Genomic DNA, 18,547 nt, shown 5'->3' with positions numbered 1-18,547 from the left:
CGTTAGACTGGACCTTAATCAATTAAAAGAAAAAGGGAAGACATGCATCCACTAAACACGTTTACTTTTTAGACATTATTTTAAATGTACTAATCAATAACCAATATCTTTAAAACAGCACTTCTTACCAAGAAAACAGCAGTTAAAGGTATGGATTTAAATATTACATCTCTTATTTTTCCATACATACACACATGTTAAGTTGACTATGTACTAGACTATATATATGTATGAATGTATATATGATTATTAAGTCGACTGCTATATGTATAAGTATGTGCATGTGTGTGTGTGTGTGTGTGCTATATATATAGCCTTTATGTATATGTGTATAGGCCTATATCTATATATCTTTATATAGATAGATAGATAGATAGATAGACTTCATGTGAACTTTTTTTCAGTTAAACACACACTTAGACAGCGTAACAAGTCACTGTGTTGAGTAAATCGAACAATTAGCAAGTAACACTGTAACTTTTTTTTTTTTTTAGAAATATGTTCATTGATTTTCAATGTAGAGAAAAAAGGAAAAAGAAAGAAAAAAAAGAAAAGCATTACAACGATATTTCATGGTCATAAAATGAGTATCTACTATAGACAAACATAACAATAATAATAATAATAATAGTAAAATAAATAGGTCAGTAGACATATACAAGATCATACTCTTGTTTGCACTGTGAGGCTTTGTACAATAGCCAGTGTCTATGGGTTCACATTTTTAGCACACTGTAACTTTTTATATGGAAAAACCTTATCAGATGCAAACTATATTTCAAAGTAGTGTGTTTTTTATACATCTTAAAACAGGTCTGGAGTGGCTTTTAGATACTGTCAATTTTCTAACTGCCATTCCAGTGATGTTTTTACTCTTTTCTCTATAAACCTGCATGATTCATCATCATCAAGCATCATTCCTTGTAGGGCTAGGTTCACAAGTCACCTAAGATCAATACAGTTTTTACAAGCTAATTGAAACTCTAAAACGAAGAATACAATAACCCCATCCCAACATCAGATTTTGATGAACAAGTCGATTTGACAGTGTGGAATATATTGGTTCAATTTTTGGGCCTGTGTATTCTTGCATTTAGTGTGCACTAAGCTTTATTTTCTTAGATGAATCAGAACTGGAGGGAATTGTTTTTGGCCCTTTCAGATTCAACAAAATAAAAAAAAACTAGTGACTGTGACACCAAGTTTACAATAGTTTAATTTAACTAGACATATTAAAAAGAGATAGTTCCTCAAATAGGAGGAAGTTTTGCAATCTGTTTGTATTTATCTGAGACAAACTCTTATTACATGAAAGGCTGTGCATATTTAAAGCTGGTCTGTGTAAAGTGTGCAAACGTTTTAAACTTGGGATGTCATTAATCACAGCAATGACTCGCCCTACTATGTTTGTATTCACATTAGACTCAGCAGCATTAGTTAAGGAATCATACTATGTTAATGTAACTGGTGCATTTTTCAGGTTTTGCAACAACAACTTCTAGTAAAAATTAGACTTTGACACTCCACAAGAAGTCATCTTTAATTAGAAAAACTGGTTTAAATTATATCTTCAATGTTACACTTTGTAGTTAAATGAAATGAAATTGTAAGGTCACAGTCACATTCATAGATGAGCAGGGAGGATAAAGTCAAACTTGCCTCAATCCGAATTTTTGAATATGTCTCACAGATTGATTCTTTAGTTGAATAAATGTTTTGTTACCATTTCTAAAAAATCTCCTTCACTGAACATTCCTGCTAGAATGAAACAAGCATTAGCAGCCAAAAGGTCCTGAATGCACCTCAAGCATCCAGTGTAATCCTTCAAGTACTAAAAGCTTATATTAGTATCTCCAAAATGTCAATTTTTCATGAAGAAACTGCCCCATGTTCAGCTTCCTGATCATGTATTTCTTGTTAATTCAATGACTCTTTAAATAGTTTATTCAACTTAAGAAGTACGAGAATTTTCTCTCAACCACGTTTGGGAGAATTTCACCAAATTTGGAGATACATACTGTATTTATCTTTATACAGTGCTTGCTGAGATAGACAATGTATCATGGTTAGTTCATGTATAGCATTAGTTAATGTATATGTTTTTCATGGAAATTCTTTCTTCAAATTAATTAAAACCATTAGATAAATGTAGTGGAATAAAATGTTTCTCAATATTCATTGTACTTCCCTTTGAAATGGTGCAGTGGTATAAAAGTATAACAAAACAGAGATACTAAAGTAAAATAAAAAAAATAAAAATAAAAACTACATACAGTACTTGAGGCTATATCTGTGCTCATGGAGAGTGATGGTTGTAGTCCACAGGATAGTAGAAAGTAGGTCAAGAAGAAGATGCAGTTCTTGCTTTTGTCCAGCAGGTGGAGAACTTTGATCACCTGTTGCTGATCACAATACTGTTAAAGGGAACAGTGCTAGTCAGGGGGAAGGACTAGGGGGGAAGCCTGGTACATTGTCCAGAGTTTAACTAACAACACTCTTTACTACATGCAGTAATAAAGAAAAACAACTGGTTTTAGATTCATATCAAGTCTCTGTTCAATAATAAGTATTGCATTAGAGACATTGCCACATAGATAATGCAAAGGCTCAGGCTTGTTTTTTGTTTTCCAAATGCAAATTAATACAATAACCATGTCCTTCACATGCAGGAACACGCACATGCAACAGCTCTTTGTCTCACCCTCTTAACACACTGAACACATGATGATGACAATATTATCTGTGCAACACTGAAACTCCTCTCTTTACCCTTCTCTTTCTGGTTCTTTCTGCAGGAATGGCTAATGTTAGACCTGGCAGTGTGTATCATATTTTTAGGTCGGCCATGCTGTGAAGCCTTCCCTGCGGACTTCCACCTGAAACCCCCCAACTGGTGCTCAGTCAGGTGTGTGTGTGTGTGTGTGTGTGTGTGTGTGTGTGTGTGTGTGTGTGTTAGAGGGATGCAGAGAGATTAGTGTGTGTGTGTGTGTGTGTGTGTGTGTGTGTATGTGCAAACGCCCAACTGAGTGTGTCTAGGACAGATATGAAGTCAGTTAGAAATGATCTACAGCTAATATACATGTAAAAACAAACACACACACACACACACACACACACACACACACACACACACACACACACACACACACACACACACACACACACACACACACACACAGACATACACACACAATATCATCTACCATAATCAAGCTGTGAGTTTGTCTCAGCATGGTGCAGACCCTGAGGACTGTGTGTGCGTATATGAGGCATCCACCCCTCTCTCCCGAGTCTAAGACAGCTGTAGATGTTGATAACACAAGAAAGTGGGAGTTGGGGTTTTGGTGTGTGTGTGTGTGCGCGCGCTCTGTGTCTGAGCACACACCTACGAGTCAGGGGACACCCCTACCCTTCAATCAAATATTTGCTGTCAATATTTAGACCCTCTTCTTCCCTCATCGGTGTGTGCTCCTGCCTGCTCCCTACACTCATTAGGTGGTGGTGTTGTGATTTCATAGCTCTCACCAGGAGCCTCCACAAGTGCAGAACTGGTCTCAATCAGCCGTACAGATGGCTGAAGCGCTAATCCATGTGATATGAAATGCTGACACTCTTATAGTGTTATATGTTGCAGGGAGGAACAATACTAGAGTGGTCGATAACAATAACAGGCGAGGGACCGCTGAATCCGGGCAAAACTACTAACCCTTATTGATTTTGCTCTATTAAATAAAAAAATGTAAGACGTGGATAAGTAGAGGTAGCTGAATCAGAGAGGAATTCTTAAAGGCCGTGTTACATTAACCCCAGTCTTTAGTATCTAGACATGCAGATAGTTACGTTAAGATTTTTGTGTTATGAGGTTGTGAATTGTCTGTCTCTCAGATTTTTGACTTTAATTCCAACATAATGGAAGTGAAAGAAAAATGGGACCTGAAAAACTGTTTCAACAAATTAAAGATAATTCCAGAACCTCATTGTGAAAACTTCTTCATCCGTCTTTGGAAGTACTTTCTGTCAAGGGTAGAAAATTGTAATTTTCCATTGCTTTTATGAGCACAAGCAAAACTTCATTTACGTCACATTCTGTATCTCAAATCACTGAAACTTCCAGCAAGGCTTGATGCTACAAGGGGCAAATATATATAGTGGTGTGAATTTCCTTATGGGAACGTATATGTACATGTTAATTCACGTAGAAATGTCAAAATCCTTCATATAAAATGCTCCTGGTTGGGATACCTATTGATATAAAATATAATCAACAGATATCCCAAAGTGAGTTCTCCCACCAAAAAGGACAGCAGCAATATTTTCCAATCTTAACACAGTGAAGCTGGTAAAAGCAGGCCAAAAAGACAATGACAGCAAACACAGGAAGAAGAAATACAGCAGCCATCTTCACGGTAATAAAACTGTGGCTCTTTCGGTCATCAACGGACATTCTGCCTATGTTTTATATGTCAGGGAATAATGAAATACCACCCCCACTCCCACCCCAATCCCAACCCACCCCAACCCACCCCTGGTAAATCTGCTCTGACCTTTTTACAGTCTCTCCCTTGAATCTATATCATTATCTGTTCTTTCTTCACCATCCACCATCTATTTTTCACCTTGTATTTTCTCGATCCACATGCCACCCCACCCTCACTCTACTCTTAGTGAAGGTCTTAAATCTCTCAGAGTGGAATATGCTGTTGGTGATGCAGTGAAGATGCAGTAACAAGCAGGAAGTTTTTTTTAGGAATGTTTTGGCTTTACATCAATGCAGGACTGATGAGCAGTGAGGAAGGGAGGTTTGTGTTCTGGTGATTGGAGCTTCCTCTGCAGGCTGTGGGCCGCCAGCTAAAGGTGGCGGCCAGGCATGTACTGCAACAGTAGAGCATAGTTTAAAACATTACCCTTCATTAACACTATGAAGTTGTATTATTTTTCCATCATAGCCTAAATGCTGTAGAAAATACTTTGACCTGTTGTACTTGTTTGTGCCCACTTGTTTGTGCCATCTAGTGGTAATAAAAGCACAATATATTAATCAGTGGCATCTTGGCCAAGTCAACCAAGAGCTGATCTACTGACAGAAGTGGACAAGGTACAAAACCTGATCAGATTTTATGGGTGAAACCTGTTTACTTGTGCTTAAGTTTGATGTACAAATTTGACTAATTTTAGCAACAGCAACCAGCTGTTAATCAGCTACACTGCTAAGCAGGAAGTACTCGAGGACCTTGAGGCTTCAACATCATTCCTGCAAACGGAAGGTGTAATAAACCCATTGTCACCATATGAGGATTTTTTTTTCAAAAAGTACTTCCTGTTCAAAGACAAATGCTTAGTTTTGTACTTATCCCGTCCTACTAATCCCAAATATCTGGGACAAATTAAAGGTTAAAATAAATCTCCATCTTTTTCCTTATTGAAAGATATATCACCTGAATATGCAAATCATTGCGAAATGTTCATTTATTGACCACAAAATGTCTTTTTACTACACTGAAAACACTTAAGGCTCCCACGTTACACATGTGTAAATTACACACTGGACCTCAATTGGCTTCAAAGAAGTTGTAATGTCACAAAATCCTGTTGGTACATCCAGACTGACCCGGATGCAGTCAGCAGCTCTGAGAGTACAGTTGGAATTAAGCTGTAATATTTGTTCTCCATCCCAGACTCTGAAAATAAGAAATACATATGAATTAGATGAAATGATGTCACACCTTGTGTATAAAATTGGCTGTATGTCTGATTTTTTGTCATAAAGTCTCACAACCTTGATGTAGCTATTGATGTGACTATTGACCATCGAGGGAAGGCTACAAAAAAATTAAAATGAAACAATAAAACAGAAAGAACATAAAGGTAACAGATGAAAGACAGCTGTACTAACACTACTCCAGCGCACCTAACCATCTAAACTCCTTATTCTCACCCTGAACCACCTCTCTCTTTTCCTTCACCTGAGCCACACGTACCAACAAGATCAACTCTGATTGTGAACTGTGTGCCACATTTCATATATTTTCTTGGTTGCTGTTGTGTAAATGATTAAATGTGCCTCTGTGTGTACGTGTGTGTGCCTGTGTGCACGTGTGTGTGTGTGTGTGTTCAGAGACTGCTCTGAGAAGACGAGCGCTGCTGCCGGAAACACTAAGGATTGTGGCCTTTTCTGGATTACATTGGTTGCGCTGTTGCCAAGACAACAGCAATTAGAAAAGACTAGGTTACCAAGCAGAGAGTGGTTATGTTTCCGTAGCAACCAAGGTCAGGGAGAAGGCTCTGGGTATACCTGAGTAGGACAGATACAACATATTTTTGTTATTGTGAGTACGAGGAAGCATCAGGTGCACGTGATGCTTTATGTCTGCGTTAAAGACTGAATGTCTGTTAGTTGGTATAGGTTAGGTATATGAAGGACATTAAGTCTGACATTTCCTAAAAGAAACTGCAAATATACACTTTCGAGTAATGTAACTTTACAAGCACTCAAGCACACAATCCTGCTTGTTTTCTTACAGGCAAACTGTTTTTCAGGGACGAGGACAGAACAAGCAGACAATGTGTCCCTCTATATGTAGGCCTGTGTGCGCCTTGCTGTGTGTGTGCTTCCTGTAATTAGTTGATTATCTCAGCGTGTAGTCAAACACCAGTATACACAAACACACTATAATGACAATGACATAACACTGGCCTCCTTAAGCCCTGATCTACAAGATAGTATTTGTCGTGCTTATGCAAAAAAAAACAGCAGCTGGGTAATACTGTAGAGTCACCACACCTCCATCCACACATCTCTGCCTCCTTCTGTCCTGTTTTGTCCCCCACCTTCCACACCCTCTCCACCCCCCTCCACTCACCAATTCGCCAATTCTTTCATCTCTCCATCGGTAAATGTCTTCTTCACTGTGCCTTAATCCCCCTGTTAGTCTGTCTCTCTCTCTCTCTCTCTTTCTCTCTCTCTCTCTCACTCACAGACACACACACCTCCCAGGTTCAATGTAGTGTGTAACCAGAGGCTATAGAACACTTAATCCCTCAGCACCTGCCTCCCATACCACGATGACCCCTTGCAGCTGTGTTTTTTTCTCTCTCTCTCTATCAGCTTTTATGTGTGTGTTTATTATACAATGTGTGGCTGTTGGTATATAAGCGACTTTGCATACATGTCAGTGCATTTGCCAGAGGGTGCGGTGGTGTTAGTTCATTTGCATAGTGTAGATGTCTATGTCTGCGTGTTTTTAATAACACATTGGAGGTAAAACAGATGTCTGGTGCTGTCGTTGTCTGCAAAACAGATGGAAGGGATGTGAAATAGCAACGTTCTGATTTTATACACTGTTGAACAGACTGTAAGGATTCAAATTCAACATGACACCGACACGCTACACAAACTGCTAGCATCATTTCAGGTTCATTATATTACGAATCACCATTGCATTAAGATTAAGCAGTGAGATTTTGGAAAACTATTACCAAGGAGTCTATTTCAGAGAGCAGATTCAACAAACTCTGACCCTGAACTCTTGACTTTATTAAACTTGACACAGGAAAAGTTACAAAACAGCTGATCAGTTATTTCAATCAACTGAGTGGGTTCACTGAGTGAAGCTAGTGCCTGATTTAAAAAAACCAAACACCATCAATGGAGCCCAGATAGTTTAAGTCACCATGGCAACAGATAAATAAAAGGCTCCATTTTAATCCAGTGGACGTAGCGATATAACTGCATGGTCGGTGCATGTTTATCTTGAAAAAAGGTTGAGTCAGAGCGGGAAAAAGAAGTGTCAGTGAGTTCACAGAGTGTTATTCAGCGTTGTCTATTAATTCATAATTAAGCTGATTTAGATTTCTTTAATGATGATGAAAGTAGAATCTGATCTGTGTGTCAGGCTGCAGCCAAGTCACATTTTATATTTTTATATTAGTTCAGCATTAATCTGAAAGAAGATGAAAATATGGTTAAAAGATTTAAAACATATGGATCAAAGACAGACTGTAAGCGCTCAATGTGATGCAATGAAAAGGTGTCAAGGTTAAAGTACAGCACATTTGAAAATGTTTTTGTATCTCAGCTCAACAGCATTCAGTGAAGATGCTCACTCAGAAATATTAACATATAATCTCCAATATTACAGGAATGATGTTCCATCAGTACAACCAATCACTTCATGGGTAATTATTATTCATTGATCCATGTCTAAAGCTTCATAGTGATTTTTCTTAAATTAGACTGAGATTAAATATTAAGTGCAGTTAACATTTCAGTGCAGGAGCTGCTCTAATAAACTGACTGCTGTGTGTTAGAACAGAAGCTCAAGCAGAGGTTTTATTCTGAGCTGAGGGTGAATTCACACTGTGTATGTTTTAATGTGAAGACAAAAGAAATGGCAGATGAACTTTAGATAGTCCAGAGCAACAAACTAATGGTAACTGCCCCAGAGTTTAAATTTCTTTAAGTTTCTGGAAATGAAACTTTCCCCTCATCTCAGGGTGAACAAACTCAAGAGTTTTCATTAAAGCTGCTCTCTGGAACACATCCCAGGTGTGCTCCAGTCTGCACAGCTGGTTACGGAATAGATAGGAAGTAGGCATGATGGAGAAAAAAAAAAAAGGTTGATTTTCAACCAGATTCCTCTTCTCCAAGGACACTCACATGTGAATGCATGTGTGAGGTTCTCTACTCTACTACAGCAAAGAATACAAAGAGCAAAATTTAGACTATTTTATTGGCAGAAAATATGTACAATATGTGAAAAAAAAAAAAAAAAAAAAAAAGAGTTAAAACTATAGAATATAAAATTACCTTTTTCTCCATCCATGTGAGAAAAAGAAAAGTTTGTTAGACAGCTGGTCATGGACCGACTGAATAAACAATTCTGATATAAATGTGCAGCTTTCAGTGCACGGCAGGAAAAAGAAAACTCCTTTGGTTCCTTCTAAGAGGTCCGGCTACCTACTGCTCCCACCTCCGTTGCACATCAATCACTCTCTCTACATCTCCATTTACACTTATTCTAGCCTCTCCTCCCTACAGGTCCCTCTTTGTTCCGCCGGGGAAGGGGGGAGAGAGGAGGTGAGGCGCCGCAGACAAAAGTAAAAGGCAGAATTGTCGCCTTCTCGCTGAGAGAGAGTGAAGGCGGAGGTAGAGTGACCACTGTTTGATGGAGGGGTGGGGGTTGGGGGGGGGACGACAGTAGTTTCCATCAGGAGGAGAATGCACCGAGACGACTGCTGATTTCTCTGGAGAAGGTGCGGGGCGACAAACAGGACAAACATGTTTGTTGTATTGTCACCAGTGCTGACAGGAGCTCCGCCGTCTTGCATCTTGCTGCCAACTGTGAGTCGGTGGGCTGTCTTGAGTTTAGTTTGTTGCACACACACACACGCACGCACAAGCTCCTCACGCGCACACGTGCCTCATGTGGAAGTTGACCACATACTCTGCATTGGTGCGCTGGACTGAGATGGCGAAAGGTTCGAAAGGGTGGAAGGTGAAGGCGACTAGGCGACGCACAGCGTGGTTCACCGGCCGTCCCAGCAGACCCGCCTGGATCTTAAACTTCAGCAGGCCTGAGTCACGTGCGTAAAACCTACAAAAAGAGAGAAAAGAGAGAGACATTAAACTGTGTCCCCTATGTGATAGAGATCTCAGGTTTCTATTCCACATCAGAGTCTGACTGGAGTCAATCTAAAGTCAATCTGTGGTTGATTAACACTTCCAACCCCTTAACTAAATCGTCAATCAAACACAGCCTCAGACTTCCACACTTCCAGCAGATGAATTGGTTCAGTGAATAAAGCTCAGGGTGCTGAAGAAGAGTCGGTTAAAAAAAACAAAAAAACTATCACAATTGTTGCTGATTAACCTTAAGCCATTTGACTGACGAATCAAATATAATCATTTCAACCTGAACTTTGGGTCATGTGGTTATGACCAACCAATCTCTACGACAAATGAGCAAAATGTTTTGTTGTAGTATGTATTGTTCTTATACTGTGTGGGTACGTGCCTGATGGGATGGTCCCCGCAGGTCTTAGGCCTCTCCATGACAGACACCCACTTGTCGTCGTAGCTGAAGAGGGAGAGGTCCAGGTAAGGGCTGCTGCTGTAGGACTGGGCGCTGATTGGCAGCTGGCCCAGCAGCCGACGCACCGCCTCGGTGTGGCCGCCGTATTTAGCGTTCACTATGGTGTCCTTGAATCTGAGGCACAGACGTACAGGGATATCACTGCTGTAGCATTAAATAAAAACAGGAGGCTTCACTCTGTGCTGGTTCTGATGAAGATTCACAGCTCAAATATCTCACAGACACAGACACACAGACACACAGACACACACACACACACACACACACACACAGCAGGGTTTTGCTTTTCGTCATTTCTCATCAATCCTTAAAAACTCTCCACTACGTTTTGTGTTTCTCTGTCTCCGCTCTTGTAGGCCATGACTGTTTCTCCCTGTGAAGGGGGGGGGGGGGGGGGGCTTGTAGCTGGCCAGTCGTAAAGTGGTTTGTTCAATGTGCTGGCCAGCTTTTCAATATCTCCTCTCCTTCTTCTCAAAATCAATTTTCCACCACTCTACAATCCAATTCTGAGCTCTTTCCCTCGCTCAAACTGTCCTTTATCCTCTCCTCCTTCCCCCGACACCCCCTCCCTCCGTCAGCTCCTCCCGTCTTCGCCTTCCACCTGGAGGATTTTTGTCACCTCACGCCGGCAATTCAAAAACCGCCAAATTCAATCATGGCTCTTCTAGCCATGCTCGGCTGTCTTAATGTCTCTCTTCTAGATCCATATTAAGTCCTAAAACTCCTTCTTCCTCCTCCTCCTCCAGGCGATCGCTGCTGATCTGCTGCCTTTCATAACCACCGGCTTCAAATCCTGCCTGACATTTGGCTGCATGGCGTCATGTTCAATTTCTATTTTCATTCAGAAGTAACTGAAATATATCATCATTTTGACACCCAAATCTGTGTTTTGGTTGCTTCCTGCAGTACAGAGGATGCGTCGGTACCTTCTCTGGACCTGTCGAGCGTAGTTGTTGGATGAGGCGGAGCAGGGGAACTGGACGGCCTGGCTGTGTAGTGTTGCGTTTCGGAACAGGTCGCAGAAGTTCTCGAACAGCTCCAGCAGCTGGTCGGATGTGTTCTCAAAGACGGCCAGCACCTCTGTGGACACCATGTTGTACACCACGAAGAACGACGGCTGCCGGACGCAGAGAGAGAGGTTGTGAAGGTTTGGAGAAATAAACAAAAAAAACAAAAACAAACCCAACAACATATTTGGCTGTATTTTTTGTTTTGTTGGCATGTTTTTTCCTCCCACCCCCCAAGCATTTTGCAATCCAGCGTGCTCTTCTTCAGGAATACTGAGACATTCATTCAGTGCAATTAGCTTCAGCCTCCGTGTATGTTTGTAAAATTCTATAAGATCCAAGCGATTATATTTCTATGCTCTTCATTAGAGAGAAAACTTAAGGGTAACACAATGGGAAAGCTGAGGCTGCACGAAAAGGAAATTAACATTAATTAGATCTGTTTGTTGTTGTGGTGAATGAGTCACAGGACTGAATCGGCAGGAGAGCCGGTGTCCTTGGAGACCTGAATAAGGAATCCCTTTTATACCATGTAAACAACAAAAGACATGAGAGAGGAGAGAGAGAACAGAGGGAGGAATTCAGACCGGGATCCGTGTGTGTGTGTGTGCGTGTGTGTGTTTTACCTGCGAGGGGTCTGTGACTCTGAGTGTGACCACGTCTTCACTGGTGTATTTAATGAAGAGGTGATGCTCATCCAGCAGTTGCATCTTCCACATCCTCAGCCTCCTCAGCTGATCAAAAAACTGGAAGAATCTGACCACATCATGATACAAAGAAAAAATTATAATAATTTAAAACCAATAAGTGGCTGAATTCAACTGATCAATAACTGAATATCTGTCAGGAGATCATTATGGAAGTGTTGCTAGAAACGATTGAGAGCCAGTTTACCTGCGTATAAGCCTGTATGCCAAACTGTACATTTTTTTTTATTAATGTAAAGAGTGTGCAAAGAAAAGGAAAAAAAGAGTCAAATAAAAAAATGATTTGTCATTCAAATATCATTTAAGTCATTTATTATGAAACCTCCCAAACATTTGCTGTTTTTAGCCGCTGTAATGAGGATTTATTATTTACCAGATCTTATCTGAATTTTGGATTATTGAAAAAAAAAAAGAAAAGACAAATTCTATGCCATAAATCATGATTTTCAGTCTTAAATTATAAAATAAAACTGAGTATCAACAGCACTACATTTGATTTATAACATTCATTTATAATAATGATTCTTTGTGATAACATTAAATAAATGTAACACTCAATTGTCAAACTGACATTTTTCACTATCTTATTTTAAGTATTATGTTTTTATTCAGTGCTCAGACTCAGTGCTTTACAGCTGCAACAATCAAGAACTAATCAGCAGTATTTTTTATAATCAATAAAAAGATTTCCATCTTCCCAGATTTGACAGTTTTTCTTTTCATATATGAAAGTTAATTGTTAATATCATAGACAAAACAAGCTATTTGAAGATCTGAAATTGAAATTGTGAGGTTTGTTCAGTCTTTTTTTAATGTCATAGTCTGGGTTAGGGTTAGACGATCAAGAAAATAATTAACAGATGAATTAATAATGAAAATAATTGCTGGTTCAGCCAAATTTGATTCCAAGTGAGCCAGAACCTTCAAATCTGTGCATAATAATCTATAAATAATCTATAATACATATATTATAACTTTACTGTGGTTTATTATAGTTCACCTAGATGGTAGCCTGGTAATAGATAGTGATAACATGTGTCCAAGCCCAACGAAGAGAAATGTATCCTTCCAGTCTGAATCACACTGAGACTGACAGTGAACGGTGAGTGAATATAAGTGAGAACAGCAGCAGTGCATTTATTGAAAAATTGGAATTCCTTTTCTGCAATTACTTTACAAAGTGGGCTGGTTTGTTTTACACCCCTGCTTTAAATCAAGGTATCCACAACTAACAAAACAATCAAACTACTTTATTTTAGAAACTTAAAAAACTTGTCTTTATAATGAGTCACAGTTACTCCCTGCTTTCAATGAAAAACACCTCAATTCATTCATTCATTTCAAAAGTTTAAAAAACAGCAGTACAAAATAATTTAGGGTTAGAGTTACCGTGGTAACATATACTCCACAAACAGCCTGCTCCGTAGCATTTCTAACTGTCACGCAAAATATAACTGTCTGTCAAATAATGTCTGACGGGTGGAAACAGAATCCCAAAAGACGGTTCCTTCAACTGTCTTTTTTGCACTCTCATCACTTTTGTTACATCCATGTCTGGAAACACATGATGAGAGAACTTTGAGGGGCCTTTACAAAAACACCTATTTCACATAATCCCAACACATTTGTTTATTTAAGATAAAGTTTGAGTTTTTTTCATTCACTCATTTTGTTCAAGCTGTGAAAACAAAACAAAAATGAAATAACATTCAACCTGTGTCACTCTGCTGTGTGTGGAAACTGCTTACAGTGATTATCTGCTGAGACACAGTCATTCATGCTGTTTAAATAAACTGCTTCTAGTAATCAATTCGTCCTCTTACAATGTTCATTATGGCTCTTTTCATACCTGACAACATACAGAAAAAAATGTAAACTATGTTAATCCTTTTTTCCCCTTCACTTTACTCCCATCATAAGCATCTGCGGCACTATTATTATTGCCTCGCGGTCACCGGCGGTAACCTGAGGCTGGTGCTGTGTGTACACTGAAATCATGACGGGAAAAAAAAAAGAGATGAATTTTTTCTCAGTGAAAAACAAAGTCTCCTGAAAGCTTCAGACAACAAAAGGAAGGAAAGAAATCTGAGTGAAGGATCAGCATTCTGCAAATAGACATCCTGCATGAGAATAGCTGATTATGTATTTGGTAATGTGAAGCTGGTTCTCCATCATGGGGGTAGTTAAGGCTACCCCCATGATTTTAAACATGTTATCTAGCCTACTGATAACATAGTGACATTAAGTAATAAATAATGAATAATGATAAACAAAACTGCTTTTCACTTTTCCCACCCAGATTTCTCCTGTTGATCTGAGGGATTAAACAGACAACCTTCCAGTCACAGGCTCACTTCTTTAGCCTTTAGGTGACTACTGCCCACACACAACTAGGCCGGAGTCCTGCAGGGGTTCAGGTATCCACGGGTCTAAAGGGCAACGCTTAAGCTATTTTTAAACTATTGCAAACGAAAACATTTTTAGTAACACATCCACAACATGCCCACTATTCAAGTTGATTGAGTTTGGTTGAGTTTTTAAATCACACCCACTAACTCTGCAGTTGTTGAAATGGGTCCTGAAGAGTTGAGAAAAAGAAAAACAAAAGGAGATTTTTGTATCTGATGTGGTAGTAAAACAGGACCCGTGCAGGACTCTGAACTAGGCTTCTATAAACTTCTGCATTTAATCTGTCAGCCATGTTTTGCTGAGCCATCTCCCTCGCCTTGTTAATTACAGCAGTATTGCCCTTTTTGGTGATGAGAAGAACACTGCTCTAGTTACCTTTTTTTTTTTTTTTTGCAACATAGTTTCTTCTTTTCGACAGTTGACTGTTCTGGGTTGCTTATGTACTCCATGCAGGCACACAATGCAAAATTCAAGCTGATTATAGTTTATGTTGATCAGATGTGGCTGAACTTTGTTAGTGGAACAACAGTCCTATCCAGCTCAGCTCAGCTTTTAATATAAAAAGCCAGTCACATGCAATATCCTATGAAGTTTAATGAAACTATAACTGAACTATGAAACTTAACTTTTGTGTTTATGTGAGAGAGGAAAAGAAGAGAGCTTTATTGCATACCTCCTCTTGGCGGTGGCGCTGCCGTCCTGCTCTGCCCTCCTCCAGAGATAGACCAGCAGCCTGTGCTTGAGGGAGTTGATGGTTTTGTCTGTGTAAAGGCGTGGGAAGCCTGGCTGGCTCTCGGCCTGAGCCTCCGTGTAAACGGCCGAAAGCGTCAGGAGGTCGTCCTCGTAGCAGAAGCGCCCGATGGTCCTTACATCCAGGAACGTTCCCTCTGGAGTCACCTGGGAAAAGGGAGAGGGAGAAATTAGATACCAGAGATATGAAGTTTCTTCCTTGATTTCATTGATGTAAGAGGCAGCAGATACACATATGGAATATTTTCTTATCACCAGTACAGTAGACCTCTCAGAAATCTATTTTAGTATTTTGAACTTCTAACCACAACCAAATCTGTGAGGTGTTTACAACCACTAAATCCATCCAGCTCACCTGAAAGACATGTATGGTCTGCTGCTGGACCGACAGCACGGCCAGGATGTTTCTATAGAGGTAGAGGCCCTGGTTGTGGGAAAGGATAATCTTGTCGCACTTAAAGGACCTGGTGTCGCACAGCCTGCCGGTGTGGAGGTCGATGATGTGGAGGGAGTAGTCTTCTAAAGGAGATCGAGGGTTTGGAGTCACCGATTCGTTGTTGCGATACACCTGGTTGGGAGATAAAATACGGATGGAAATGAAACTATGAAGCGAATTGGTATTTTTAAAAAATTCTGGTAAGTTTGATGAAGTGTTTTACCTCAAAGAAGTACGGCGGTGGCTCCTCTGGGACGTACACAGCCGACCCGACGATGACGTAGCGGCAGTCGTCTGTGAACAGGCTGCACTCCCGGTTGAGGTGTTCTCCGTTTGAGGCCACATTGGTGACGTGGAGCAAGGAGAAGAAGCGCTCAAACAGGCGACCTCGGATGTTGAGGGAGCGCTGGTCGTTGGCTGTTAGAAGGGTCTCCCCCTCTTGGCCTCTCAGCAGGTCCTGCGCCGCCTGACAACCTTGGTATTCGTATATCTTGGAAGAGAAACACCATCTCTCATCTTTTTGTTTCTGGTAAATCAGTTATTTAGGTCACCAGTTAACAATTTATTTTCTGTCCTCTTACCTCCAGAGATGTCTGGTCGGAGGAGAAGGCGATGAAGCAGCGTCCGTCGGGTGAGAACTTCCTAAGAAAGCAGGGCGGCTTCTCCACGTTGACTACAGTGAAGTTAGGGAAAAGGTTCTGGTGGAAGCAGCGCACTCTGTACCAGTGGGCGCCCGGTCGGCCCGAGCAGATCCGACGCCTCTCGAGGCGATGGACCACGTTTTGATTCTGGATCCGCCTAGGCTTAAGGGTCGAGGTGTCGTCGTCCATCGCTGCGGTCAGAGAATGGTCTCAAACCCAGATGGTGAAATGATTACATCACAAGCACATTTCTGGTATCTGTGGGCTCTGAGGAAAGTATTAATGGATAAAGAAGAACAGGTGAGTGCTGTGAAGTCTCGTTCACATGCTGCGTGTTGACCTGAAGATGGATTCCAGCATGAATTCGAATTTTGAGAATCGACTCGCTGATCAAATGTTTAAAGCTTCAAAAGCACCAAAGAGCTGCTTGCTTTTTCAATTTATATCCTCATACAATTTAATAAACTGAAGGTAGAGGGAAAAAACACAGAGCTTGACACAAGACAACAACTGTACTACCCTGTGCTCATTTTGAACTGACAACTGGATTAAAAGGAGCAATCTGAAATTCAATTCATTAACAATTCAGACTTTATTAAAGGACTCGTGATAGACTTAAATGTGTAATTTTTTTGGTAGCATATTGCACAATAGGGCCTGACCAAAACTGGATTTTTAGGTCCAATGCTGATACCAATATTAAGGAGTAAAAGAATATCAGTATCAATATATTGGCCGATAATCTTATATATACATAAACACGCATTTATTGCAGTGGTCCCTTAAATTTGGTTACCAAACACTTTTGACAAAGATATGTAATGGAGGAATGATGTTTTACCGTTTAAAAATAAATGCAATTTCAATAAAATGACATTAGTGCAATGACACAGTAAAGTCACTTGAAATTGAATATGTATATATTAAACTTGAATTAAGAAAAGGGGCCAAATATACATTAAATTAAGCATATATATCTTGAATAATTGAATAATATATATATATCGGCACATCAGACGGCATACACGCCAATAGCAATATATCTGTGATAGGCCAATATCGGCTGGTAATGTTGGTTGACTGATATATCGGTCTGGCTCAATTGCACAATTTAAAAAAGAAACTTCCCTGGATACCGATCTAATAAAACATTTTAAAGACAAAGGTCTCAGCTGACTAAAATATGTTAGTATGTTTGTACATTTACACTCTAACTCGTACTCACAGGTTAATTAAGGAATAACGCCTTCCAGCCAATTCAGCTTACTTCAATACTTCAGCTCATGAAACAACACTAGTACATTGTTACATGAGACATTTTAAACACAGTTATCACCATGTTATATTATTGTTATCACTTAGACAACAGCAGACAGTAACGAGTTTTACAGGCTAGTGTAAGCCAACAATGAAAGCAGTTATCAGTTATTAAGTTTCATTAACTTGCATTCCATTCATTTGTGTTGAGGTTTGACACATTACGTTGTTACTCACTCACTTGTTGCTTTTAAAAATCCGTTTTGAAGAAGCTTTCCGACACTTGCCGACTTCAGCTCGTTGTGTTAGCAACAGCAGTGAAGCTCCTCAACTTACAGTAACGTCAAACTGCCGACCACTAACCTCAGTCGTTAATGTCCGGCTTAATTTCTTCTACCAAGTACACATATAATACAAAACTCTCACGAACATAACATTTTTCCAAATCTCTGACTGTTTTAAGAGTCAAAGCGCCGCTATGTTTGTTTTGAGTGAGCCGTGGAGGAAACGCAGAAGAAGAAGAAGAAGGCAGCAGCGTTTATGTGAAGTGGAAGTCAGGAGCTGTCGATTTGAACAGCGCCAACACTTCTTCCTCAGGACAAAACTGGGACTGCACCCTGTAACTGTATCATAATTAGAATTTACAAGGATTTTTCTAATTTTTAAAATACTGCAGTGCACTTTTACAGGAACTTTTTGCTCATCGAGTATTTTATTATTACTTATTACATATATACATATACAACTTTTGGGTATTTTTAGTAATAAGTCAATAAGTAAAGTTTTTTGTTTTTTCCATTGGATAGTCAGAGATGTGTTTCTCTGTGATGTTACGTGTGACTATCTTGCTGTAAACCAAGCAATTTCCTGTGAAGGATCAATAAAGTATCTATCTATCTATCTATCTATCTATCTATCTATCTATCTATCTATCTATCTATCTATCTATCTATCTATCTATCTATCTATCTGAAATGTCTTACATCTCTTGCATTTTGGACTTAAATAAATGATTGGATTTGAGATACTGGCAGCTGAAAAGGCAACAACAATAACAGACACTAATGTGCAATGTTTGTCACAATGAAATATATGATGACATGTACAGTGAACAGAGTAATAAAGGACATTTTAGTTCCTCGAGACACATAAGAGCAAAATGGCTGTCCAATTTTTGAAACATTACATCTTCTATTCACTGAAAATGGCAGATATTGCCTCTGATCATGAAGTGGTTTACTAACCTGTG

The 18,547-nt window shown here is 39.6% G+C and overlaps 1 protein-coding gene across 2 annotated transcripts; it reads right to left on the bottom strand.

Annotated features, from left to right (window-relative positions):
- Positions 1-8,775: 8,775 nt before the first annotated feature.
- On the bottom strand, positions 8,776-17,805 carry det1 (DET1 partner of COP1 E3 ubiquitin ligase). Of its 2 annotated transcripts, none has more exons than XM_053319182.1 (9): positions 17,536-17,805; positions 15,982-16,308; positions 15,624-15,890; positions 15,320-15,532; positions 14,888-15,111; positions 11,725-11,854; positions 11,018-11,208; positions 10,014-10,205; positions 8,776-9,593 (listed from the first exon to the last, which is right to left on the bottom strand). In XM_053319182.1, the coding sequence occupies exons 2-9, from the start codon at positions 16,228-16,230 to the stop codon at positions 9,404-9,406; spliced, it is 1,656 nt and encodes a 551-aa protein (XP_053175157.1). In that variant the 5' UTR covers positions 16,231-16,308; positions 17,536-17,805; the 3' UTR covers positions 8,776-9,403. The 2 variants fall into 2 exon arrangements, with proteins under 2 accessions (XP_053175157.1, XP_053175155.1); XM_053319180.1 differs by having other exon boundaries at positions 17,540-17,805.
- Between the last annotated feature and the right edge of the window lie 742 nt (positions 17,806-18,547).

Source organism: Scomber japonicus, chromosome 5, assembly GCF_027409825.1.
Source record: "Scomber japonicus isolate fScoJap1 chromosome 5, fScoJap1.pri, whole genome shotgun sequence".
Classification (NCBI taxonomy): Eukaryota; Metazoa; Chordata; class Actinopteri; order Scombriformes; family Scombridae; genus Scomber; species Scomber japonicus.
This window is presented reverse-complemented; position numbering and strand designations above follow the sequence as displayed.